Genomic DNA, 24,369 nt, shown 5'->3' with positions numbered 1-24,369 from the left:
AACGCAGTGCTAGGAGCAGTGCGTTGCTTCTAGTGTTTTAATCACAAATTTTTGACTGTCGTGCTAACGTTTGTACTTTGTACCATTGACTGAGACTTCTTTTTTTACAATATTTACACCATCCATCTTAATAATGCTACTACAGGTATCGTGGTGTAGGTATTTGTGTAATTTCGTTTGCCTTAAAGATTTTAAGATTTTTCTTTGTTTCATGCTGTTTGCCATAAAAACTTGTAAAACAATTTTTTTCCTGAAAATGGAAAATTGTTTTTCCGGCCGGAAAAACCACTCGAGCGGTAAGCAAAAGACTATTTGTTTGAACGGTCACTGCCATGACTTTTTTTGTGAAAAATGAAGTGTGCTGATGCTGAATTATTTCTGTCAAATTGTATAATTTGCGAACATCTAAGAAAAGGGCAGCGCCATGGATTCCCAAGCAAAACTAAATCTTGAGAAGCTCAAACTATTGTCTTTGTCTGATATCCAAAATGTACCAGCAAATGTAGCTGAAGTAAAGGCGAATGGTAAAGGCTGTTTGAAAATATAGTTGAAGTGTTTTTTGCCTAAGAGTTCCATTGTGATTTTACAGAAAAAACGTCACCACTGTTCATGAATCAAATCGAAGATGTTGAATATTTTTGCGACGAAGATGCCGAGGATGTTGATTATTTCTCGGATCCTGAGTCAGAACACGACTATTTTTCGGAGATTGAAGATGCAGACTTTAAAGTTTCATCACATGTTCCTGACGCGAGTGACACTGATGCTGAGACATATGAAGATGCATGGACTCAAAACATAGATTCTGTGAAAGACATCTGTGACTACGATAGTGACACAGGAATTTGTGAATATTAAAATTTTATTTTCACAAGTTTTAGTTTTTTCTTTGTAGAACAAAATTTTGAGTCGCATTATTAAAAAAAAAGTCTTTGTGCTCCTTTTGGTGTGGGAAAAATATAAAAATTTCATTTCATTTCATTTACCATCGAAACAAAACCGTAACTTGTGATGCACAGGACTTTTTAACAGACGTTTTTAAATGCGTAAATTTACGGAAGTCCATAAGTAGAATTTTAAAAAAAATGAAATGAAGCGAGCGATATTTTACTCCTATATTGTCTACTAAAAAGCGCAAAGTTCACACTTGTTCAAATAATCTCCTTCATAAGCAAGGTTTCAGCAAAAAAAAATTGAAAATAGAGAGAAATTGCTCAAGTTATTTATCGTGGTAACAAGGAAAAACGCCTATGGAGAGTTTCTAACATCTCGTTCTTCCGGATGTCGAGACAATGATTTCCAAAAAATTTTCTGTACTGAACAGCTTACAACTTTCCCAAAAATCTCAAACCACTTGACCAAGAATCGAATCATTTACCTATTCCTGAGAGGATGCATGTGTGTCGAATGCAATTTATTAAAGTTTGCGGGGCCATTCACAAAGTACACATGCGCGAAAAGACCAGTAAAGGTGGTAAAGGTAGTCATCCTGTGACTATGTTGTTTCATTCGCAAATTTTTGACTGTCGTGCTACCGTTTTTACCATCACTGATTTAGAACGAATTATGTAGATATTTCGAATACACCAACTAAACGATGGAACATTTTGATCTCATATAAATTAAATTCTTCAAAAATTCAAACTGAGTTGAGTTATACAAAAAACACAGTTATCTTCAACAACTGGAAAATAATTTTCTGAGAACAAAACTTTATTCTGTCTTAATATTTCTGCCGATCTACAGGGCTATAATATATATTATGCACCTGTTGCCAAGATTGATATTTTGACGTGTAGGCATTATTGCCCTAGCCGAAGGCGTGGGCCATAATGCCTACACGTCAAAATAACAGTCTGGCAATAGGTGCATATCATATTTTATCTGTCGAGAACAGATATATCGAGATAAACAAAAACTCCCTAGAGGGATAAGCTCGAGCATATATGACACTAACACTAATGTAATCCATCACATCATCGCATATGATTTATAATGTGGTTAATAAAGTCAGTCGACAATTGATACTCTTTCAATAAGCACGTTACATGGCGCAGCCTGAACTAAGAATTGTACAATAAAGAGATGGTCGTTTGTCATAACCGAACGCCCAAACGTATAATATCGAGCAAATTATCCCAAGAGTTGGTCGATAAAAGTGAAATTAAAGCTAGGAGAATTCGTAAATCAAAGAGATTGTCGGCATTGAGAAAACAAGAAAAAATTACCAAGCAAATCGCATCACATTGTCGTCGCATCAAATCGAACATTCGAGACAAAATCCAAAGCAAAATGGAGTTCGTCAAAAAAGTGGACGATCTAAGCTTCGATGGGAATTTGGCGCAAAATTGGCGCTCATTTAAGAGGCAATACGACGTTTTCGAAAAGGCGATTGAAGCGGACAAAAAGAAAGATGAGCCCAGAATTGCCGTTTTTCTGAATGCAGCTGGACAAGAGGCAGTAGAGATTTTCGATACATTGGAATTGACAGAGGAACACCGAAAATCGTTCAAGCATGTGGTCGAGGCTTACGAAAATCTTTGTATTCCGAAGAAAAACGAAGTGTATGAAAGATTCATCTTCTACTCACGGAATCAAAAGGAGGGAGAGAAATTTGATAGTTTTTTAGTAAACCTCAAGAAGCTGGCAAAAACATGCGAATTTGGGGAAACGAAAAACGACATGATTAGAGACCGAATTGTAATGGGCATCACAGACAAGGGCCTACAGGAGAAAATGTTGAAGAAGAAAGTCACATTGGACGAGGCCATCGATCAATGTCGCGCAACTGAACTGGCAAGGGGTCAATCCAAGGACATGCAACGCGACAAAGAATCGGAATTTTCCATACACGAGGTGCAGAAACAATTCAAGAAAAAATTGTCGTTGGAGAGCGATTCGAATATGACAAAGTCGTCGATCAAAGGCACATTCAAATGTAATCGATGCAATACAAATCACAGCAGTGGAAAGTGTCCAGCGTATGGGAAGTCATGCAACAACTGTAAGAAGCCGAATCACTTTGCAGTTTCCTGTAGAATGAAAAGGATCAAATCAATTGTTACTAATAAGAAAGATGATGATGATGGTGAAGTTCACTCATTTAAAATTGTAAAAGTTAATCGTTTGAACGAATTTCCATTTGCATTTAGGAAGCGATCAGGATGGACTGAGCTTGTTCGATTGAGTGACAGGGTCGTTCTGATTAAGTTTGACACCGGATCAGAGGTAAATATTGTTCCGTTGCGTTTATTGAAGAAGATCGACAGGAATGCTGTCATTCATCGCACCAATGTTGTACTCCAGGCGTATAATCATGGAAAAATAATACCTGCGGGTGAGTGTTATGTGGTGTGTACGTACGGAAATAAAACGACGTTTGAAAGGTTTATTGTGATTAATGAGGATTTTTCTCCGATTTTGGGATTGCCAACGATTGAGAAGTGGGGATTGATTAAGAGGTCGGGTAATGCCTCGGTTAGTGAGATCAAGGGTGTAGGTAACGATGAGAGTGAGGTGTTGAGGCAGAAGGTGATAAAGAAAAATCATGATGTCTTCAATGGTATCGGTAAGTCATCGAAGATGTACCGCATTTGTTTGAAGCCTGGTGCGACGCCAGTTGCTAGACCAGCGAGGCGTGTCCCGTCGATTCTGTATTCGAAGTTGAAGAGGAAGCTTGAGCAGATGGTTCAGCAAGATATCATTTCTAAGGTTGATGAGCCGAGGGAATGGGTGCATAACTTAGTGAGTACTCAGAAGCCTAGTGGGGGTTTGAGGGTCTGTCTCGATCCGAAAGAACTGAATAGGTACGTGGTGAAGGAACAGTTTTTGGTTCCAACTCTCGAGGAGGTATCAGAGAAGTTGGTAGGATCAGAGGTTTATTCAGTTTTGGACCTTAGGGAAGGTTTCTGGCAGTTGCAGATCGATGAAGAGTCGCAGAAACTCTGTACGTTTAGCACACCATTTGGGAACTATCAGTTTAAGAGATTGCCGTACGGTATATGTATTGCCACGGAGTTGTTTCAGAAGTTTGTCTATGAGAATTTTGGGGATATTCCGGGTGTCATAGCTGTGGTCGATGATATGCTCATACATGCTAGGTCGATTGAGGAGCACGATAAGATTCTGTTAGCCGTCATAGAAAGGGCGAGGAAGTTGAATGTGAAGTTTAATCCTGAAAAATTTCAGTTTCGGGTGAGGAAGGTCAAGTATTTGGGCCATGTTTTTTCAAAAGATGGCATGCAGATCGATGACGATAGGATTAAAGCGATTCGTTTGCTCAAAGACCCTCATGACAGGAAGTCACTGCAGAGCTTCTTAGGAACTGTGAATTATCTTCGACAATTCATTCCTAAGTTGTCGCAGCTGATTGAGCCGTTGCGTGGATTGTTGAGGAAAGGAACAATATTCAAGTGGTCGAAAGTTCATTCATCCGCTGTGGAAAGTATTAAGGAAAGAATTGCCAATTCGCTGGTTCTTCAGCCGTTTGATCCGAATAAGAAAATTGTGATTCAAACAGACGCATCCCAACATGGTCTGGGATCATGCTTAATGCAAAACGGTATGCCAGTGGCATATGCATCGCGCAGTTTGTCCGATACCGAGGGGAGGTATGCTCAGATAGAAAAAGAGTTCTTGGCGATAACGTTTGCATGTAAGAAGTTTCATTATTTTATATACGGTCGACCTGTGGAGGTGAAGAGTGACCATAAGCCTCTGATTTCTATAATGCAGAAGGACATCCATAAGATTCCATCTGCTAAGATGCAGCGGATGCGTTTGAAGTTGTTAAGTTACGATTTGAAGGTGGAATATGTTCCAGGCAGGTACATGTATATAGCTGACTATTTGAGTAGGAACCATTTGGAAACTGGGAATGCAGAAGAGGATCACGAATTCACGACGGCTGTTCTGTCGTTGAGTATGGGCGATAAGAGGGAGACACAGTTTAGATTAGCCACAGAAAACGATGAAGTGTTGAAGAGAGTTTCCGGTTATTGCTTAAAGGGCTGGCCCAGTGACAGGACCAAGGTTCCTGAATGCGCTCGGGATTATTACAGGATTAGAAATGATATCTGCCTGCAGGATGGCATTTTGTTCTTCGAAGACAGAATCGTCGTACCGACGTCGCTGAGGCTGTATGTTCTGAAATTGCTGCATGAATCTCATATGGGGATTTCTAAGTCGCAGAAGCGGGCTAGAGAACTGTTTTATTGGCCTTCAATGAATGTTGATATTGAGGGTGAAGTTCGTGAGTGTTATCGGTGTAATAAGTACGCGAAGTCTGTGACTAAAGAGCCATTGATGCTTCATAGGATTCCCAAGCTTCCGTTTGAGGAGGTAGCCTGTGACATCCTGGAGTTTGAGAGTAAGGATTACCTTGTGATCATGGATTATTATAGTAAGTGGATAGAGTTTAAAGCCATGAAGGATAAAGGGTCTCGGGAAGTCATTCGGATTTGGTCTGAGGTTTTTTCGAATCTGGGTATTCCAAAGAGGGTGATAGCGGATAACGTTCCGTTCAACTCGCGTGAATGTAGGGAATTTGCAGAAAGGTGGGATTTTGAGATTGTCACCAGCTCACCTAGATATCCGAAGTCTAATGGTCAAGCTGAAAGGGGTGTCCAGATAGTACAGAACATGATGAGGAGGTCAAGAACTCCAGAGGAATTGCTAGTTGCTTTGTTGGAGTATCGAAACACTCCGACCAAGGACTTGATGGTATCACCATCACAGTTGATGTTCAATCGTCGATTGAGAACCAAGCTGCCTATGTCGGAGAAGTTGTTGATGCCCACGATTAGTGAGGGGGTTCGTGAACAGCTAGTAAAGAAATCGTTGAATGCTAAGCAGTATTACGACAGGGGTGCCAAGGTGAGGCCAGACTTTGAAGTAGGTCAAAAGGTTTTTGTACAAAATCACACCACAAAACATTGGACACCCGCAACAGTGTTACAAAAATGTGCCTCGCCGCGGTCGTATATCATTGGTGACGAGAAGGGCTCTAAGTATCGTCGAAATTCTAGTTTCTTGAGATCGGACAACAGATCTGGTTCAAACTTAAACAACAATGACGTTCATTATTCACCGAACAATAATTTGTTTTTCAGCCAGTCGAAGACTCGAAGCGGAAGGCCATATAAGTAATTTTTTTTATTTCTCGTTTCTCTCTTTTTCTTTACTCATTAAGTTTTTTTTTTATCCTTTCTTTAAATTTTTTGCTTCCCTTGTTCCATTTAAAAGATTTTTTTTTTGAAATTAAGTTAAGAATGAATTTATGAAGATTGTTTTCAGTTCAATCAAGAAAAAAAAATCTTGAAGGGACGTGTAGCATATATGACACTAACACTAATGTAATCCATCACATCATCGCATATGATTTATAATGTGGTTAATAAAGTCAGTCGACAATTGATACTCTTTCAATAAGCACGTTACATTATCGTTCTAGACAGATAATAAATATTATGCACGTATGACAAAGCGGTCGAGGCTTGCTGAGACAGCTTGTCATACGTGCTTATTCTTTTTTATCGCATAAGCGAAAACGAGACAACAAGATATGCGAATGACACTTTGACAATTTACAGAAGTATAATGTTTGTTTATATATCCTAGGTGAATAATTTTTTCGGGGAATCACACCGCGTATGCGATTATTAGAAAATCAACTTACAATATCAATTTCATAATGGCACCAATAATTCTTGAGAAGCACGATTTACGTAATCGTAACCGTAACGCTGCAATCAATAAAACCTCGAAAAAAGGAACATCAGTAGCAGCTGAAAAGCTGGAAGTATTGTATTAACAAGACATAGGCGATGAACAATCCGAAGCCGATGACGAGAAGGATCTTTTGAAGTCGAATACCGTTCAATTCAACTTACGAAAATCTGAAAATATTGAAGCAGATATGGAGCAACTTCAAGATCTGGCAGATCATTTCGGAACCGAAAAATTCAATGATAAACTGAATGGTCAGGACCTTGAAAATTTTGTCATTACTCAACCAATAAGCAAAAAGGAGAAGAAGTGGGGTAAGCGATACGATGAGCTGAAAAAAGACTTTGGTGCTTTGAACGAAAGATTTGAGCAGATGGTCAAAGAATGGAGAGCCGTTAAGAGTATTCTCAATCGTTGTGGTCCTCAGCCCGATTCTGGTGATGAAATGGAGGATGAAAATTACGACGAGTTACCACGTTTCCCTCTCAAGAAAGTTAAGCATGTGACACTCATGTACGACAACATAAATGATCGGACTTACAAGAAGCAGTTAATTGCGAAGTTACGTACTATTGGTGGGAAGACCATCAAAAAAAAATGTTATAAACATTTTTAAGTTACTCTTCTCATCGAAGTTGAAAACCAGATTTTGTTGGAAGGGGTCAACCAAAAAAAACCTTTGAAAAGTTTAACCGAATCGTCGATGTCATACGTCAGGCAGTGTGCAGTGACATCGCGCCATAAGACCTGCAAGGTTGAAGATATCGAACGGGAGTGTCAATTACGATTCAAACAGGCTGATAAGGATTTCGAGCGGGAGCAGTTGAAACAATCAGTGCAGCGAAAATAAAATACAAATTATTTTGTCATTCTCCGTCAACAACATTGCATATCTAATAAATGTTTCTACAAATTTTCTCTTTTCATGACAGTAGTAAAAGTAATAGTTTTCTAAGAAATTTAAAGTTCTGATGTAAAATTGATACGGTCTTCAATAATGTCGTTACAAGGTTGGTTTGCAGATGAATTTTAACTTTACTTCTGCTAAATACACATTTTACTTCGGGGAAACTACGGAAAAACTGCCTGAATATTTGTATACATTAAGTCAAAGCAGATGTTCACACGGACTGCATGTAGAGTAGTATAATAACACGAGCAGCATACATAAAAATGAAGGTAATGCTTACCATAGGTTTAAATAAGAGCAAAGTGTAATGCAGACTAACAACAGAAATTAAGACAACACAGTGATGGTATGAAGTCTGCATGTATGCACACCAAGGAATTAATCAATTGCGAACTACAGGTAAAATATGCTATAACATCGGTACCATTCGCTGAAAAAACCGTTTGCAAAACTTATGTCATATGTAGGCAGATATTTGAAAAACGTTTACTTACGAATGCGTGAAAAACCGACGCTAAAATCAGTAGCAAAACAGCATCAGACTATGAGAAAACTAGGCAAAAATGACTTCATTCACTTAGGCAAAGTATTCTAATATGGCATGGCCAAACGTTTCTCTGTACCCCAGTCGTTTTGCAGTTGCATCAATTTCGATAACTAAAAAAAATATTTAATTTAAAATAACGCCGTGACATCATAACTGAAGCGAAAGACAAAGGGTTTATGACCAGGGAGTTCTGAAAATAATATTTTATTGTTAGATCGACAGTACAGTACTGAAACGGTCTCACTATTTCTGTTCTACTCATGCAAGATGAAAGAATCCTAAGAAGATTTTAATCAACAAATTTAGTTTCTACTAAAATGATCCACATTCGAAATCCCTAGGCTTAAGTAGTATCTAAATGTAAAATATATTCCAATTTTTCTCAATCTTCACATTTGCTATATAACCAGGACACAGTTATTTTTAGACTAAAGTAAGGCTCTGTGTGCCCTGCCCATTCCGGAGGCAAGAAGTTCAAAGGTGCGTTTTGCCACATGATGGAGGAATAGTAGATTACGTCTTTGTTTGGAAGTTTGTATTTTGCTAAGTGTCTGGTGCACGAGTGAAAATATGCAATGAATATAAACCACCCGGCATGTACATTCATTGAAAATATGAGGCTCCAAACGTTAATATTTTTATATATTTTTCGCTTAAAAATAGTACATTACTATGCAAGGGAAGTAAAGTGATATCTCGTATCCAGATGAGTAAAAGTAGCCGAGGGCTTTAGCCCGAGGTACATTTACTCATCGTGATACGAGATATCACTTTATTTTCCGTGTGTAGTACGACGTTTTACTATGCGAGTGATGTAAAGGCTATTGTCTATACATGTAATAGCCTTATTACATGCACCAGCATAGTAAACACACTTTATATGACCGCAAACCTCGATATAAAGAAGGCTTTGAGATTCGCGTATCAAATACATAAGCCAATACATAAGCTCAACCACTGTCGCCATGGCCTGATGAGAAATGGTATTTTTGAACTGCATATTAATGCAAAACGTCGAAAGATGTATTTAATTTTGTCACAGATCGAAACAGTGGTCGAAAGGTCTTACAAAACATAAGCTTTATAGTCGATTATATAAGTTTATAGTTGAACTGTAAAGGTCAACGCATTCTCAGTGTGTTGGTGAAGGTACATAGATGACGCGTTTATATACACACAGAATGTGTGTTTTGTTTTTGGTCAAATAAAGTGCGTTTAAGCGGCTGCGCCTCGAACCATTTACCATTTCTCGAACATAAAACACCCTTTACAGGTCTAGTAGTATAAATAACTATAAATGACACGGTTGGCAAGGCAACTTTTCGTGTGAAGTTTGTCAAAGCTGAAGTAAGTCTTTTCATTATTATCCACAGTTTTTTAATAGAGTTTACATGACGCGATTTCCCAAACCAATTTTCTTGTTGTTGCTTGTAATGTTACAACCCATTTTCCATAGGGAAATAGAAAGCATGTAAAATACTTCTAGTCCATGAGCCCCCGCAAATGAGTTTTAAAGCTCATGTGAATTAAGTAATGACTCATTTTCTGGGGCTGCAGCGAGTAAAATCATGTTTTTAAATTTTCCACAGTTTCAAAACTAAAGTATGCGTTACTACAAGACTCTTCTTGCGTCAATTCCACTTAAGTATTATATTAGTATGCTTTCGTTACATCATATGATAAATTATTTGTATTATCAGATTTGTGTTGTTTATTTTGAGAAATTGGTCGAGGAGGTGACTAGAATCATTAGTGAAAAAAATGGACCAATTGACTTGTTGATGTGTCGAAATAAACATTAAAGACGAACATAGCAAAAAACATTACGAACTGATAAGAGTGTTTAGCTGAAATATTAGTTTTATTATCAATTTTCAAAAAAAATAGTCTGGAAACGAATTATGTAAAATAGTGGAGTGGTGACGACAGCTTGGAAAATAGTAGGAATGAATGTGATTTCTTTGTAATATCTCTACCGTTCTTCAAAAAATATGGAATCACTTCAGAAATTGAAAGAAATTCAATTTTCAAAATTTCTTATGGGCGGTGTAGCCTCCGTGGGCGCCACAATAGTAACAAATCCCATAGAGGTACGTGTTCACTTTGCATGAACGTGAAAATCGTTTTTATATCTCGCCTCAAACCTAGGTCATCAAAACGAGACTTCAGTTACAAGGTGAACTTGCCAAAAGAGGAACGTATACAGAAAAATACCGAGGCACCATTCATGGATTCATTCAAGTAGCCAAGCACGACGGTATAAGGGGATTGCAAAAAGGATTGTCAGCAGCACTGGGATTTCAGTTTACCATCAATTTTTTCAGGTAATTTAGGATGTTTATGCTACAAATTAAAAGCAGAAAATGCATAAGTTCACTTCACAGACTAGGTATTTATGATTCAGCCACTGGATTCGGTTGGACAAAAGCAAAGAATGGAAACGAGTCAGTTCTGAGAAGTCTTTTTTGGGGGTAGCTACTTTCGTTTTGTTATTCCCAATTGAAATTATTCAGTTTAATATTACGATAGTGGGGTCGGTGGCTGTGTTGGATCATGTGCTGGCAGTCCGTTTTTTCTCGTAAGTTCTATATTGATCGTACCCAAAAATCAACGAAACTGTTTGAAATAGAAAATCCTTCGATCAACAGGTTAAAACTCAGCTTCAATCCTTTACAAAATCAGAAATCGCCGTTGGATACCAGCGTGAGCACAACGGATTAATACACGCTTTTCGTACAATTTATAAATCAAACGGTATTCGAGGACTGTATCGAGGAGTAGTTGGTAACATACCACGAGCTTTTCTAGGCAGCGGCGCTCAGTTAGCTACTTTCGGTCCGACGAAAGATTTTCTCTACAGAAACAACCTCAATTTTAGCAACCCGACATGCAATTCATTTCTTTGCGGATTAATAGCTGGTTCAATGATGGCCGTCGCAATAACTCCACCAGATATTATTTTGACTAGACTGTACAATCAGCCATTGGATGACGCCGGTAAAGGAAAATATTACCGTGGTGTATTCGACTGTTTTTGGAAAGTGTTGCGTGCCGAAGGCATGCATGGTTTGTATAAAGGATTTTGGCCAACGTATTATCGGATAGCACCGCATTCGACGTTAGTGTTGTTGTTCTATGATGAAATGAAATTGTTAAGAGACAAACTGTAAATTAGAAATTTTGTTCCGAAATTAGTCACAATGCCCATTTGCAATTGAGAAATATATTTTTGTAAAAAATAGTGTACCAGAGAGGTCTAACAATATTATCAGCATGTAAGAATAGGTTTTTATAAAGCTCGAATGTTTGAGTTATTTCTATTCAATAGTTAAAGTAAATTAACGAAGTGTTTGCCGGTGGTGAGTCATTAGTGATTTGTGTTACATAATGACTATAGTGAGTTTGAAAAGATGTTCCAAAATGCTTATTAGAACCACTTCTAAGAATAGAATTGATGGTGGAACGAAGTTTGTGTTAGAGCTTGTCTTGCTTCTGTTACCTTTAACATCGATAGAATTCTGAAGGGAACCAGAAAAGTCGGGTAAATTACCTGCGGTTCTATATATCTATTTGATAGTGTAGGGAAGATAGTGGACCATGAAGACGTCATTTATTTTTAAGAACTGACTTCAATCACCAGCCATTATTTCACACTAGAACTAGTAACTTAAATTACAGCTAGAGTCAGAGGCAATGACATTTCAGCATGAATTCGCTTCAGCTGATCCACACAAACAATCAAGACTGTTTTTACGTCTTTATACGGTTTTAGTACTACCACTTTAGTGCATGAAGAAACTTCAACCGTATAAAAAAGTTTTGGATTGTATTTGTGGATCAGCTCAGTGAATGTAGGCTCCTCATTTATAAAAGAAATTGGATTGGAAATGATCAGGGAAAATGACTACAAAGTAAATGAATTTTCCGGACACTTTTTTTGGGAACCCTAATTCCGATTTTATTTTCGGAGATATTCGACTTGAAAGGTTTTCATATAAATGGCATTTTCGGCTGGAAAAACAATTTTTATATTTTCCAGAATTTTTTTTTTCACAACTTTTCATGGCAAACAACATGAAACAAAGAAAAATCTGAAAGATCTGATGACGCATTTGGGGTTTAGCAAAATGTCAGGATTTCGCCCATTTCAAGGGAATGCGTTCAAGTAGTTCAAGTAGAATTTTGTCTCGATGTGAATGTTTAAGTTGCCTTCAGAAGAAACAGAAGGAGAATTGAGAAATTGGTGTCAGTAGTTCAGAAAACAAAAGCTGGTCAACGACCGACTCACTGAGCGGTGCCACACCGTTTCCCATGTCAAAATCATATTTCAAGTACCAACAGAAAGTTACAAGTGAGAGTATTTCATTTGATATCGGAAGGTCTGTACACAGAATTAATGAATAATTAGTTTTCGTATGTAACTGGTGTCTCTCTACTTGTATTAAGCTATAATCATACGCCATATACTTTATGGGAAATGATAAACGATTCAGATTCCAATATTATCACCCACATAATTCGGTCGGGAACGCATTTCAACGAGCTGCAGGAAATCGAAATTGTCGAACTGAATGAGCCGGCAGGTTTGTAAATAGCTTACTGTGCTTGTGTGCACTCAACTGGGAACTGATTATTTAAACCGCTTTATCCGCCATATACAGGCTGGGTGGTGATTCCCATCGGAGATATTAGTGAGCAACCGATACGCACGTTCATGATTCAAATAGCAATCATATCGAATTCATCAGAATGGTCGTGATACTCACATGAGACAGATTAAAATTCATTCGCCGATCGAAGGTCGAAATTATTTACTAGAGAAATATGGTCCATTCTCGACGCTAGAGTTTCAACAGTACCGAACTTTGCTCTGAATCGAATGTCATGGTACTGCAGATATTTCTACCAAAGTGGTCTCCGAACTACAAAAATTTAATTATGTTCGAGTAAAGCTGGAAGAACTGTCATACCAAGGAACTGGAAAGATGAAGAACTTAAAGGAAGTTTTAAATCATTATTCTACAAAGCGCCATTCTCCAATGTTGCAAGGTGTAGACAAAAAGAATTAGTCGGGAAACAGACAAAATTTTTATAATTTATCTACATTCTTCACACAAAATAGAACAATTCTCCGTTTACAGAATTTCTTTTACGATAATTCAAATATATTTAAAAAGCAGTTTAATAATTTTGTGCGACGTTCTTCTCAACCTTTTTCAATATTCAAAAAGACTGTCAGGAGACTGTCAGGAGGCAGTAAGTTTTTTAGAACAGTTTAGAAATTTCATTTACTAACACACACAAACAATAACAAAGGCACATCGGAGCCATGTTATAACATTGCCGATCGTTGTATAAAGATGTGAGTTTTGTGGATTTTCATTTCAACTTTAAAAATATAAAATTGTGTTTTTAGCCCCGTACGAAGTACTGGGGGCTTATAAGATTAATATGCCGTTTGTAACACGTCGAATTGGAAGCAGACAGTAAGGGCAAAGCATTTGGTTATGTTCATATATGACGAATCCGCAATAAAAAAAAATGTCCGTCCGTCCGTCCGTCCGTCCGTGACCCCTCTAGCTAGAGTAAATCGCAACCTTTTTTCAAAATTCTTTTTTTCCCCGATTGGTATCGACAAAAGTAAGGTCAAGTTCGAAAATGGGCATGGTAGGGTCGGCCCTTCCAGAGCTAGGGCCCTATAGGTGTTTTTCAGTCTTTCGACGATATCTACCGAAATATGCACGCAATAGCTGCTTGTGATATATCAAATGAAAGGTATTGACGAGTAGAACAAAGTTGCTGAACATTGTTTTTGGGTAAGATGCAACGTGGGCTTGTTGGGAGGGCTCAAAGGTCGTTACTCGGCCCTAAGTGTTTTTTGCACATAAATCGAGTAAATCTCATCCGATTTTGCTAGTTTTAGTTTTTTATGGAAGGTAATTGAATACCGAAAAGAACGTGACGAAAAAAGTTTCAAATTAGGGCCCTTGGACTAAGGCCGCTACTCGGCCCTAAGTGTTTTTTGCACATAAATCGAGTAAATCTCATCCGATTTTGCTAGATTTAGTTTTTTATGGAGTCTAATTGAATACCGAATAGAATGATGGCGAAAAAAGTTTCAAATTTGGGCCCTTGGACTAAGGCCGCTACTCGGCCCTAAGTGTTTTTTGCACATAAATCGAGTAAATCTCATCCGATTTTGCTAGTTTTTGTTTCATTTGAGAGATAATTGAATGACGAATAGAATGATGGCAAAAAAAAGTTTCAAATTTGGGCCCTTGGACTAAGGCCGCTACTCGGCCCTAAGTGTTTTTTGCACATAAATCGAGTAAATCTCATCCGATTTTGCTAGATTTAGTTTTTTATGGAGTCTAATTGAATACCGAAAAGAACGTGGCGAAAAAAGTTTCAAATTTGGGCTCTTGGACTAAGGCCGCTACTCGGCCCTAAGTGTTTTTTGCACATAAATCGAGTAAATCTCATCCGATTTTGCTAGATTTAGTTTTTTATGGAGTCTAATTGAATACCGAAAAGAACGTGGCGAAAAAAGTTTCAAATTTGGGCCCTTGGACTAAGGCCGCTACTCGGCCCTAAGTGTTTTTTGCACATAAATCGAGTAAATCTCATCCGATTTTGCTAGTTTTTGTTTCATTTGAGAGATAATTGAATGACGAATAGAATGATAGCAAAAAAAGTTTCAAATTTGGGCCCTTGCACTAAGGCCGCTACTCGGCCCTAAGTGCTTTTTGCACATAAATCGAGTAAATCTCAACCGATTTTGCTTGTTTTTGTTTCATTTGAGAGGTAATTGAATACCCAATGGAAAGTTGGCAAAAAATTTTGGGTTTCTAAAATAATGTCGTAAATTGTTGGTTTTATTTGAAAGGTACTTCGTACGGGCTTTCGTAATTGCGCTATGCGCAATTTTAAAAATGAACAGTTTCAGTAAATTTGACAATGCGCAACTTGACTTGCATTTTGGTAACATACGCATTAGAGGGTTGTGGACGTATTAGGGTTCCGAGCTTATTAGGGCTACGGACGTATAATGGTTGCGGACAAAATTGGATTACGGGTTGTACGGGGCTAAGTCGCAGCAAACGCTCCGACTGTTCTGATGCCTTGTTTCATATGTTGTAGAAGAATTATTTTCTTAAAATAAGTATTTTTGTCAAAATAAATTATAAAAAGTCGCTGTTTCCCGACTAATTGAAGTAAGTTGTTAGTGACAGCATTGATAAAATAAGCGATGAGATCTTTGCATAGATTTATGTATAAGTTTGCTTCAGCTGTTTTACCATTACGTCCACTCCTACACTTCACATATATGAAAGGACGAAAGGTTCTGTTATAAATTAGGGCCTTTTGAGTCGAGGAAATAAGGTTAATCACGTAACCGCACACATGAAATAGTTATTTGTTTACCTCTGCAAAAAAAAATGAAACTCCATCTCGAGCGATTCGCGAGCAAATTTCCCATTTTCTTGCATCGGTAAACAAATAACTATTTCATGTGTGCGGTGTGATTAACCTTATTTCCTCGACTCAAAAAGCCTTAATATTATGTCTGATGACAATAGTGTAAGGAATTTTTTCTCTCATTATTCGTTCGTCGAGCTCGCCACCGATCGGCAGTGAGTTTTGAATTTTTATTTTTACAAGTTGGCAACATGCATTTGTACATTACACCATCTACATAAAAAAGATACTATGCGAGCTAACCTTCATCTATTCTGGCGAGATTTGTATATTCTCAGACCTTTCTCTTCAGATGTGGATGACATTTTCAGCGTAGTATATGAGCAAACTTTAGAGGCATTGATACTTCGGACGTATCGTGCTGTATCTTCGCTGTTACTTTTTTTTCAAAAATCATTTTTGAAAAATGTAAGACGACAATAACGACTACGAATGAGTTTGCTTTCAATAAAAAATACATTTGTTTTTGTGAAAAGATAGCAGCGAAAATACAGTTCAGAAAAAAACCTCCGAATGTAGGCCCTTCAACAAAAAATTCATTCCTTGTAATTGTCGTCAAAATTGTGTCATCTAAAAGTTTAAAAAATTGGGATTCCGATAATTCCATAAAAATTAACAAAAATTGAGCCAAAAATTTAAATATTCTATTCCGCGATCGTCTTGAGTACCTAACTAAGTATACATTGAGTACGTGCACTCGGTAACACCAAATTTTCAATTTTAATTGTTTGTGTGTGAGTGTCACTCGTACTCAAGATGCTGTCATCATACAATACGCACAACTGAATAATATAGAAAAGAAGACAGAGACAAATTATCAATAATTATTTAGTCAACAATGGCTAATAGAAATTTATTTTGAATTTAATTTTGATCTTATGTCAAATATTAGTTAGATTTTTTGTGTGTTTTTATTTCTAAAAATAAAATGGATTTCAAATTTAGACTTTTAATCTTCGTACTGCAACTGCACATCGCTGTATCGTACAAATCATGTAAGTTTCGTTGTTTGTCTGAATTTTTTAGTCTGATGGAAAGAGATACATTATGTGTGGAAAATATCCAAATTATGTTTGTTTACTTTAGACAAATTCAACAAATTGTGCACATCCAGCAAATTTAAAGCGCTCATAGACACTATCCTTGACGACAAGCCGAATGTGGAACTGGAAACGTCAAATGATTTATCGGCAGCTGTAATTTCTCAGCGTTGGGATGACAAAACCTATAAATCAGTCGAATATTGCGACTTTAAGGTGATCGCGAAAACGTCCCGTCATGAAGCTTCGCGTGGAATTTTCGCCTCAATTCGTGGAATGAATTTACGGCGGAAAGGTCCTAATGAGTGCATCGACTATGTGGCGTTTGAAGTGGGCAGTGGAATAGTTCAAAAAAGTCCAAAAATGTGCGGCACAATGGATGATGACGAAGTGTATGATGTGAGCAATTTCTTCGAAGCACCAGGCGGTACTATGAAAGTTATTATTTACATAAGTCGGTATGTGACATTAGAGGCTGGTAAGGAGCTTGGTATTGAGTTGAGTTTTACATCGTACGACGGTAATTGGTGAACGATATCGGCATGGTCAATTCAGATTTATAATTTCCATTTACCAATTCCACTAGATTGTAGCAGGAATACCTTGGAATGTCAACCGAACAAGTGCATTGCCAATATTTTCGAAAATGACACGGTTTTAAATTGCCCGCCGCCCGGTTGCCTAGACGAACCTTCACTGGCTGAACACTGTAAGGTCAAACCAATTTATCAAGCACCCAGTTCACATGTCCTTGCTATCAGTGCATTGACATCGTTGTTTATGGTCATGTTTGGTATCGTGACGTGCTGGTATTGCTTCAAATTTCGACATTGTTGGAATGACAATCAGACCAATAATCCAAATGCTAGCAGTCGTTCAGCGACGTCGAGACCTGATATGGAATTCCAGACGATTCGCATACCTGCTACTCCGGAATTAGCATCAGGTGCACCGCCATTAGACGACGATAATCCTCCCAGTTACGATTCGCTTTTCAGAGATAGGAAAGTATTGTGATTGGACGGGGAAGGTGAGAAAGTATTTAAAGTAAGTGTTGAGAATTTGTGGTTGCGATATTTTATAATGAAAGAATGAATCGTTGCATTGGATGTGTAGTTAGAAATTTAAATAATTTAAACCGTCAATTATACCTGTAAGTAAATGAAGTGAACGCGAAGCTATTGATCCACAATATGACACTCTATTGTGTCTATTCTATCAACTTTTTGCGGTTTATTATCGTATGGTGTAGATATAGTCTTCATAGCCGCCTGCATAATTCAAAGACTTTCCGGTTTTTATTTTATTTCAATCTTCATCGACAATTTATCAATTATTTCCGATGTAAAAATAGAACTGTGCTGCCAAATAGTCATAATTGTTACGACAATAATTTTACTCGAAAGGCAAACATGTTTTTCAAATACAAATTTGAATTGTTAAGAGGCCAGGCTGATTTATTTATGAATTCTAACGAATTCGGAAAAAAATTATTTTAAAATCATAAAAGTCGTTGTATGCGTCATAATTGACCACTTACATTCTCAACACGATGCATACGTAGAGCAAATCAAATTCTTCTATACCGAGAGTCAACATTCGTTCTACGACTTTTATTTTGAAGTCCTGAGAGGATCCTATCGAATGTTGGCATAGTATATCTCGACCGACATCGTAGAAAACTCAAATTAATGTCAAAATAAAGGTCCCAAAATGACAAGTAAAAGTAACGGTTTTGTTTGAAGGCCGTCGTGCCAGACGAAAATTTGAAAACCTGAGTCCTGAGTTGTCTGGCACAATGGTCAATTTAGCATATGCTTCAAACTGCGGCCTAATGAGCCGATGTACATGTGTGCGTCCTCGGTCTATTTGAATGAAAAATTGTAAATTGTTATTGTAAAGTTATCGAAGAATAAATACAGCGTCTCGAACGGATTGTTGTATAGTAAATCTGAAAACATTGTTACATTTACAAAGTAATAGATTTAGTATTGAAGAGCGCGAGAAGTAAAATGTGTGTCATATTTGTAGTGCTTCATTTCTCGTTTCGAAGAAATCAAAAATTCTTTTTAATTGAAGAGACATTAACATTTAGGCACAACGTTTTAAGAGAAATGTTTCTCAATGAATTTGTAAGAGCGGACAATTTCTGTTGATAACAAAATTACAATGCATGTAACAATCGATTCCAAGTCTATTCTTGTCTAACTCGACTTACAAATTTGGAAACTACGAGTCATCTTACTATATTAAATATGCTGTGAACTGGTTTCCAATTTTTAGGTTTCATAAGTCGACTGATAATAGTGGATTACTGTACCGGGGAAGTAATTTCATATCTCGTATTCAGAGGAGTAAAAGGATCCGAGGGCTTCAGCCCGAGGTAATTTTTCTCATTGTGATACGAGATATCGAATTATTTCCCGAGTGCAATATACTTTTTTTCTTTACGACCGAGGTAAAGGGAAAGGCCACATTACCTTCCTAGTAAAGTAATAGTATATTACTTCCGAGGTTCCAAGTTGTTTATTTATTTATTTATTATAACAACTTGGAACCTCGTAAGTACAATGCTTTACGTGATTAGGCAATGAAAATGAAACATGCCGTAACACGTAAACTATATTATTTGCACAAAATTCCAAACCTGTTAACTACCATTGAGGTGTATATCAAATTTAAGTTCATTGCACTGCCTGGACAATGGCATAATTTTTCTTCAATTTATTTTTAACGGACAAGCAATACGAATGTTTAATATGAGCATCACTTCATCAATAGGAATATTAAGTAGTTAGAAAACATGTTTTAAATTATGAACTGAAATTTTACAAAATTTTGTACTTAAAAAGAAGATCGAATCTCTGAGAGGAAATCGGCAAACTATTTTTATATAAAAATTATACTTTTCGAGCAAAAGGGGATACTATATCTCTAGCGGGCCAATACCAAAAGTGCTAAAAAAATGTCTAGATCTTTGTAAATTAAGGTAGAAGTTACGATTGTATATAGGTAATTGTGTACTTTATTTTTAATAAAAGTTGCAGCAATGAAACAATTTTTTGATTACTGAGATGCTGAGATGATTGCTAATGGTAAGCAACATCTGACTTTCCTGAGTGTTTATTCAAATCATTAGACCGGAATGGGTCTTGAAAAGTACGAATTTTTATTGTATTACTAATCCTCTAAACAACTAAACAATATGAAATCGATTTGAAAATGTTTTCGTGAATTTTTTTATATTTTTTAGTCAATCACTGGTACTCTGACTGAAACTACTTTTAACATTTAATCAAAAACATTTAGCAGAAGTTTTTATTTTTACAAATAAATTAAATTTTCTCAGACTTTGGACTTACTCAAAGTCAGTCGAAAGTTCTCCTGTTATTTTATGATATCAAATCAAATTAAATTAATGAAACTTTGGGCTCACAAAGATTACATTGTTAACATAGAAGAAAATTTATTGGTTTTTTGGGCTCAACTTATTTTCCATGAATTTGGGAAAACTGCGATTTTTAATCGTGAGTTATCAGTGGTTCGAATCATTACTAGTCTGTGTCTTTAATAAACTTTGAGTTGGAATTTTTAGCTAACTCCTAACTCAAAAATACGAATGGTGTGGGACGATTACGTTTTACACGACTGTGACTTACAAGTAATGGGTCGTTCGTGGAATGTGTATAATTTTGTGTGTCTTTCGTACAATCTTTATACATATATTCCACATTCCACATTCGTCCCACACGTATGTATTGGTATCCGCTTTTTCGTATAAATTTAAAAGTCTACGCAAGAAGCAGCAGTAACGCAAGCCAGTCACACATCTACTTCCATTGGCGTCTCTTGGGGCATTTATTGACGGTTTACTTTTATTGGTCACCAGTACATGGTCGTGTAGTTTCTTCCTTGGGAAAATGTCACTTTGTGATAGAATGTGAATTATGCCGGCGCGAGATTCCTCATTACCCATAATTACCCCGGTACAGTACTTTCAGTTTTATCAGTGTTTGAAAACTAACTACAAAGCCATTGCTCATCAACACCTGTTGTCTACAATGATGACTGAAGTAGGGCACACAAGTTCTAGTCAGAGTCTTGTTATAATATTTGTAGGCAATACGAAAATCTCGTAACGTTACACTTAACAAAAGAAGTATTAGATGTAACGATTGTGTCACGACACAAATGCCGTTTTTGAAAGGTTAACTTACAAAGTTAAGAATAAACAGATTTTATGAGTTTTTAATACAAATTCATGATTTTCCGAGAAAATTTTCAAATTCATTAATATTAAGCTTTGCATTAGTGGGATATAACCGATGTCAATTTCTAATGGTCAATTAGTGAATCATTTTGGCCGATTTACATATATAGCGTTGAAGGTGACAATATCATGTAATTTAGACGAACTTAACATACTTACGGACAAAATGCGAACAATTCAAATTTTATAACTCATCTAAATAGTTTTTAAAAAAAATTACATAAAAAATATGTAAAATAACAATGTAATTCAATAAAACGTGCAATAATTTTAGATAAATTAGTATAGGTTTAAAAAAAAGATCAACGAATCGCGTATATAAAATGTTATGCTATGAGCATTATGGTTTCAGTTTAATTTGAATCGAACCGGAAAATAGAATTACATTTTCACGTTTAACAGCGACTTTGTGGATATAATATTTCAATTGAATAACGGCAACCAGGATAAATTTGTTATATTTGTTCTAACTGCTTCAAAAATAAGGTGAATATTTTTGTGGTATTTAATGTGATTGCATGTAGTACATACCTAGATTAATGATTTGATGAAAACTGAAGACGATACATATTAAGAAAATGTTAGTTTTTCGTGTGAAAAAAATAAATAAACAAAAATTCAGCCGAAAAATGAAATGGTTCATGAGATGCCAGCGTTGACTAAAAGTGTTATAAACCTAAGACATTAGAATAATATTTATAGCTTGTGCGACAGATTGTAGACTTTGCTGTTTTTGTATCGTGACGCACATTAGTGAAAATGTCTTCGAAAGTCGATTTTGAAAAATGTCCCGATACTACGATAAAATCAACATAAGAGCTAATGGCCCGTTACCAAACTGTAAAATATAGAATGTCCTAACATTAAGAAACTTTTTAACGTTTTTTCAAATTATAGCTTTTCACTTAAAAAATCGAAGAGTTCAAAACACAACCAATCTATATAATTATAAAAATCTAGTGGAAAATTATTCAAATTATCTAAATTTCGTACAGATGTTTAGCTACGATACTCATCTACGGTTCCTTGTCTACTTAACCGTACTGACAAGGCTGTCAGACGTAATACTGACAGTACATGCACAAGTCAACTTTCCTGACAGTCTGCCTCAGCCTGTTCCGGCAGATAATGGTGATACCTTACCAGGTTTAGATGGTAAATTCATATATGACTCGGTTTTTTTTGAGTGTCGCAATGATTCAAAACCATTTAGGGCGACAGGGAACAACCTTAAGCACACTTCCCGGATTTCCAAGTCTACCGGCAACGATTCCGACAGTAACACCAGGTGTAGGAACCCCAATAGTAAATATTGTTACACCAACTACTGGTCAAACCTGCATTTGTGTTCCAACTGGACAATGTACACCAACTGGTAGTCTTGACGGGTCTGGAATTATCGATATCCGTATTGTCAATACTGGAGTTGTAAGTTAACAAAATGTCGTCCATATTTTTTTAACTAAGTCCCACTGCATTCATTCATGCATTTGAAAAGTTCTGCTCTTTCTGAAAATAAGCAACGAAATCTCGTTCAATTCTCGATTTAATTACAGTCAGGCGTTACTCCTGCTATTACAACACTTCCAATTACTTCTACAATAACATCATGCTCAGCAGGTTTAGTACTATGTTGTCAGCCTGGGCCATATCAATGCGGCGTTAGATATCCTCCTGTTGTTGGAGGTAAAGTCGTTTGAAATGATTATCTTGAATTTCTGAACGATATATTTATTTCTAAGCACCGGCCCCTGGTGCGGGACAAGCTCCATATGGATCATATCCATGGCAAGCGGTATTGCTGGGCCCAGGCGATGTTTACGTAGCATCTGGAGTCTTATTAAATAATTTAAATGTTTTGACCGTTGCTCACAGAGCAGCACAGTATGTGTAAGTTTGGAAAACTATTTTCGTAGTTGTGTATGCTCTTAAACATTAAATTTCAGAAATGCTCCTACGACCCTTAAAGTAAGAATGGGGGAATGGAATGCCGGTCAGTAATAATGTGGTAAATGGTTTAAAATCCATGTAATTAGAATTAGCTTAATTTGTATTTAGCTGCTGCAACGGAGCCTATTCCAGCACAGGAATTTATTGTGAGCAGAATTTTTCTACATCCAAACTACAATTCTGGCAATTTAAAGAACGATGTGGCCATTTTAAGATTGGCTACAGCTGTACCGTTAGGAAATAGTCCTGCTATTGCGACTGGTTGTTTGCCTTCAACATCGTTTGCCGGAACGAGGTAAATTGCTGAAGAGCAGATCATTAAAATCTCAATTTTAATTTCAACTCTCTTCAAGATGTTTTGTATCCGGATGGGGTCGAAATGATTTCACGACCGGAAGCTTCCAGACTATACAGAAACAAGTTGACGTTCCTATTCTACAGCCGGCACAGTGTCAAACTCAACTAGCTGCTACCAGGTTAGGGCCGAGGTTCGTATTTGATACTACCAGCTTCATTTGCGCTGGGGGAGAAGCAGGAAAGGATGCGTGGTAAGTCAGAGTACAAATTTTCCATGCAATGAAGATAATGAAATAAATTTATTTCCAGCACTGGTGACGGCGGAAGTCCCCTAGTTTGCACAATAGGCAATCGATGGTTCGTCGCTGGTAATAACAATTTATATAACACAAAAGAAATCTTCGCATGAAAACTCTAACCTCTTCTGATTTTTCAGGCTTGGTCGCTTGGGGAATAGGATGCGGCACAACTAATGTTCCTGGAGTGTATGTCAACATAGCGTCATTTGTTCCGTGGATTCAAACTACAGTTGCATCATAAGTTCATTGATGAGAACATTCTTCGTACGGACGCAACAATTTCAAAGTAATCGAAAGGTACTTAATCAGGCTGATCAATGAAACGAATAAATAACCCTCGATGAACGAATATAGTTTGTCTGACTACAAGTTACAAATAAATGACAAAATAAATTTTTTAGAAACCGATCCACACCTTGTTATGATTTTTATAATTTTTTCTTTAGTGGTATGTTCTGAACGCGGTGGAACATTTTCAACCACTTGATCCATGATCCATTGTGCTTCTCCTATCAACAAATTACAGATGAGAATTTTTAGCTATTGACCTTTACTCACCAGCTGTACCTAAAAGATCTATGAGGCACTACAATGTCAATGGCAATTGGTGATGTCACACATTCTCATAAACAGGGGAAAGGGCATATGATAAGCCGCCCAGACGCGCAAGGACAAGCTTTTTAACCATGAAGTAAATTTAACATAATTCCTCTGTGTGAATAAAAAAAACCATTACTCTTCGTCGATATCAATGCACCTTGACCAGGTAGATGACGCACTCATACTCACCTTGAATTGAACCATATAAAAATGGAAGTGATCAATAGGGAAATAATTGACATAATGAAAGG

The 24,369-nt window shown here is 36.9% G+C and overlaps 5 protein-coding genes across 6 annotated transcripts; all 5 read left to right on the top strand.

The window, feature by feature from the left end:
- The first annotated feature begins 371 nt into the window (after positions 1–371).
- On the top strand, positions 372–868 carry LOC119081509. The gene is made up of 2 exons (XM_037190517.1): positions 372–524; positions 590–868. Exons 1-2 carry the CDS (start codon positions 425–427, stop codon positions 856–858), a joined length of 369 nt encoding a protein of 122 aa, XP_037046412.1. The 5' UTR covers positions 372–424; the 3' UTR covers positions 859–868.
- Positions 869–2,085: 1,217 nt separating this feature from the next.
- On the top strand, positions 2,086–7,576 carry LOC119081601. The gene is made up of 3 exons (XM_037190636.1): positions 2,086–5,251; positions 6,816–7,239; positions 7,444–7,576. Exons 1-3 carry the CDS (start codon positions 2,086–2,088, stop codon positions 7,574–7,576), a joined length of 3,723 nt encoding a protein of 1,240 aa, XP_037046531.1.
- Positions 7,577–9,849: 2,273 nt separating this feature from the next.
- LOC119081474 (solute carrier family 25 member 35-like) lies at positions 9,850–11,429 on the top strand. Its single transcript, XM_037190471.1, has 5 exons — positions 9,850–10,273; positions 10,332–10,507; positions 10,568–10,654; positions 10,713–10,761; positions 10,832–11,429. Exons 1-5 carry the CDS (start codon positions 10,175–10,177, stop codon positions 11,351–11,353), a joined length of 933 nt encoding a protein of 310 aa, XP_037046366.1. The 5' UTR covers positions 9,850–10,174; the 3' UTR covers positions 11,354–11,429.
- A 4,985-nt stretch (positions 11,430–16,414) lies between these two features.
- Positions 16,415–18,749, top strand: LOC119081465. The gene is made up of 3 exons (XM_037190454.1): positions 16,415–16,657; positions 16,749–17,222; positions 17,289–18,749. The coding sequence occupies exons 1-3, from the start codon at positions 16,591–16,593 to the stop codon at positions 17,717–17,719; spliced, it is 972 nt and encodes a 323-aa protein (XP_037046349.1). The 5' UTR covers positions 16,415–16,590; the 3' UTR covers positions 17,720–18,749.
- Positions 18,750–21,318: 2,569 nt separating this feature from the next.
- LOC119081443 (phenoloxidase-activating factor 2-like) lies at positions 21,319–23,927 on the top strand. 2 transcript variants are annotated; one of them, XM_037190377.1, is made up of 10 exons: positions 21,319–21,458; positions 21,968–22,127; positions 22,186–22,400; positions 22,529–22,658; positions 22,715–22,862; positions 22,919–22,965; positions 23,031–23,217; positions 23,276–23,470; positions 23,529–23,587; positions 23,656–23,927. In XM_037190377.1, the coding sequence occupies exons 2-10, from the start codon at positions 21,968–21,970 to the stop codon at positions 23,757–23,759; spliced, it is 1,245 nt and encodes a 414-aa protein (XP_037046272.1). In that variant the 5' UTR covers positions 21,319–21,458; the 3' UTR covers positions 23,760–23,927. The 2 variants fall into 2 exon arrangements, with proteins under 2 accessions (XP_037046272.1, XP_037046273.1); XM_037190378.1 differs by having other exon boundaries at positions 21,320–21,473; positions 23,656–23,920.
- The last annotated feature ends 442 nt before the right edge of the window (positions 23,928–24,369 follow it).

This window comes from Bradysia coprophila, unplaced genomic scaffold (genome assembly GCF_014529535.1).
Source record: "Bradysia coprophila strain Holo2 unplaced genomic scaffold, BU_Bcop_v1 contig_358, whole genome shotgun sequence".
NCBI classification, from domain to species: Eukaryota; Metazoa; Arthropoda; class Insecta; order Diptera; family Sciaridae; genus Bradysia; species Bradysia coprophila.
The sequence above is the reverse complement of the archived record's forward strand: the minus strand, read 5'-3'. Positions and strand labels throughout refer to the sequence as shown.

What these genes read in the sequence shown, in the direction of transcription:
- LOC119081601 (XM_037190636.1), top strand. Translation starts at nt 2,086, where the DNA reads ATGGTCGTTTGTCATAACCGAACGCCCAAACGTATAATATCGAGCAAA. An exon ending in TGATATTGAGGGTGAAGTTC is followed by an intron (nt 5,252 to 6,815) that starts GTGAGTGTTATC and finishes TGTATTAACAAG; the next exon opens with ACATAGGCGATGAACAATCC. An exon ending in GTTAAGCATGTGACACTCAT is followed by an intron (nt 7,240 to 7,443) that starts GTACGACAACAT and finishes GTCATACGTCAG; the next exon opens with GCAGTGTGCAGTGACATCGC.
- LOC119081465 (XM_037190454.1), top strand. Translation starts at nt 16,591, where the DNA reads ATGGATTTCAAATTTAGACTTTTAATCTTCGTACTGCAACTGCACATC. An exon ending in CGCTGTATCGTACAAATCAT is followed by an intron (nt 16,658 to 16,748) that starts GTAAGTTTCGTT and finishes TGTTTACTTTAG; the next exon opens with ACAAATTCAACAAATTGTGC. An exon ending in GAGTTTTACATCGTACGACG is followed by an intron (nt 17,223 to 17,288) that starts GTAATTGGTGAA and finishes CAATTCCACTAG; the next exon opens with ATTGTAGCAGGAATACCTTG.
- LOC119081509 (XM_037190517.1), top strand. Translation starts at nt 425, where the DNA reads ATGGATTCCCAAGCAAAACTAAATCTTGAGAAGCTCAAACTATTGTCT. An exon ending in AGCTGAAGTAAAGGCGAATG is followed by an intron (nt 525 to 589) that starts GTAAAGGCTGTT and finishes GTGATTTTACAG; the next exon opens with AAAAAACGTCACCACTGTTC.
- LOC119081474 (XM_037190471.1), top strand. Translation starts at nt 10,175, where the DNA reads ATGGAATCACTTCAGAAATTGAAAGAAATTCAATTTTCAAAATTTCTT. An exon ending in TTTACCATCAATTTTTTCAG is followed by an intron (nt 10,508 to 10,567) that starts GTAATTTAGGAT and finishes TTCACTTCACAG; the next exon opens with ACTAGGTATTTATGATTCAG. An exon ending in CTGGCAGTCCGTTTTTTCTC is followed by an intron (nt 10,762 to 10,831) that starts GTAAGTTCTATA and finishes TTCGATCAACAG; the next exon opens with GTTAAAACTCAGCTTCAATC.
- LOC119081443 (XM_037190377.1), top strand. Translation starts at nt 21,968, where the DNA reads ATGTTTAGCTACGATACTCATCTACGGTTCCTTGTCTACTTAACCGTA. An exon ending in TACCTTACCAGGTTTAGATG is followed by an intron (nt 22,128 to 22,185) that starts GTAAATTCATAT and finishes AAAACCATTTAG; the next exon opens with GGCGACAGGGAACAACCTTA. An exon ending in GTATTGTCAATACTGGAGTT is followed by an intron (nt 22,401 to 22,528) that starts GTAAGTTAACAA and finishes ATTTAATTACAG; the next exon opens with TCAGGCGTTACTCCTGCTAT.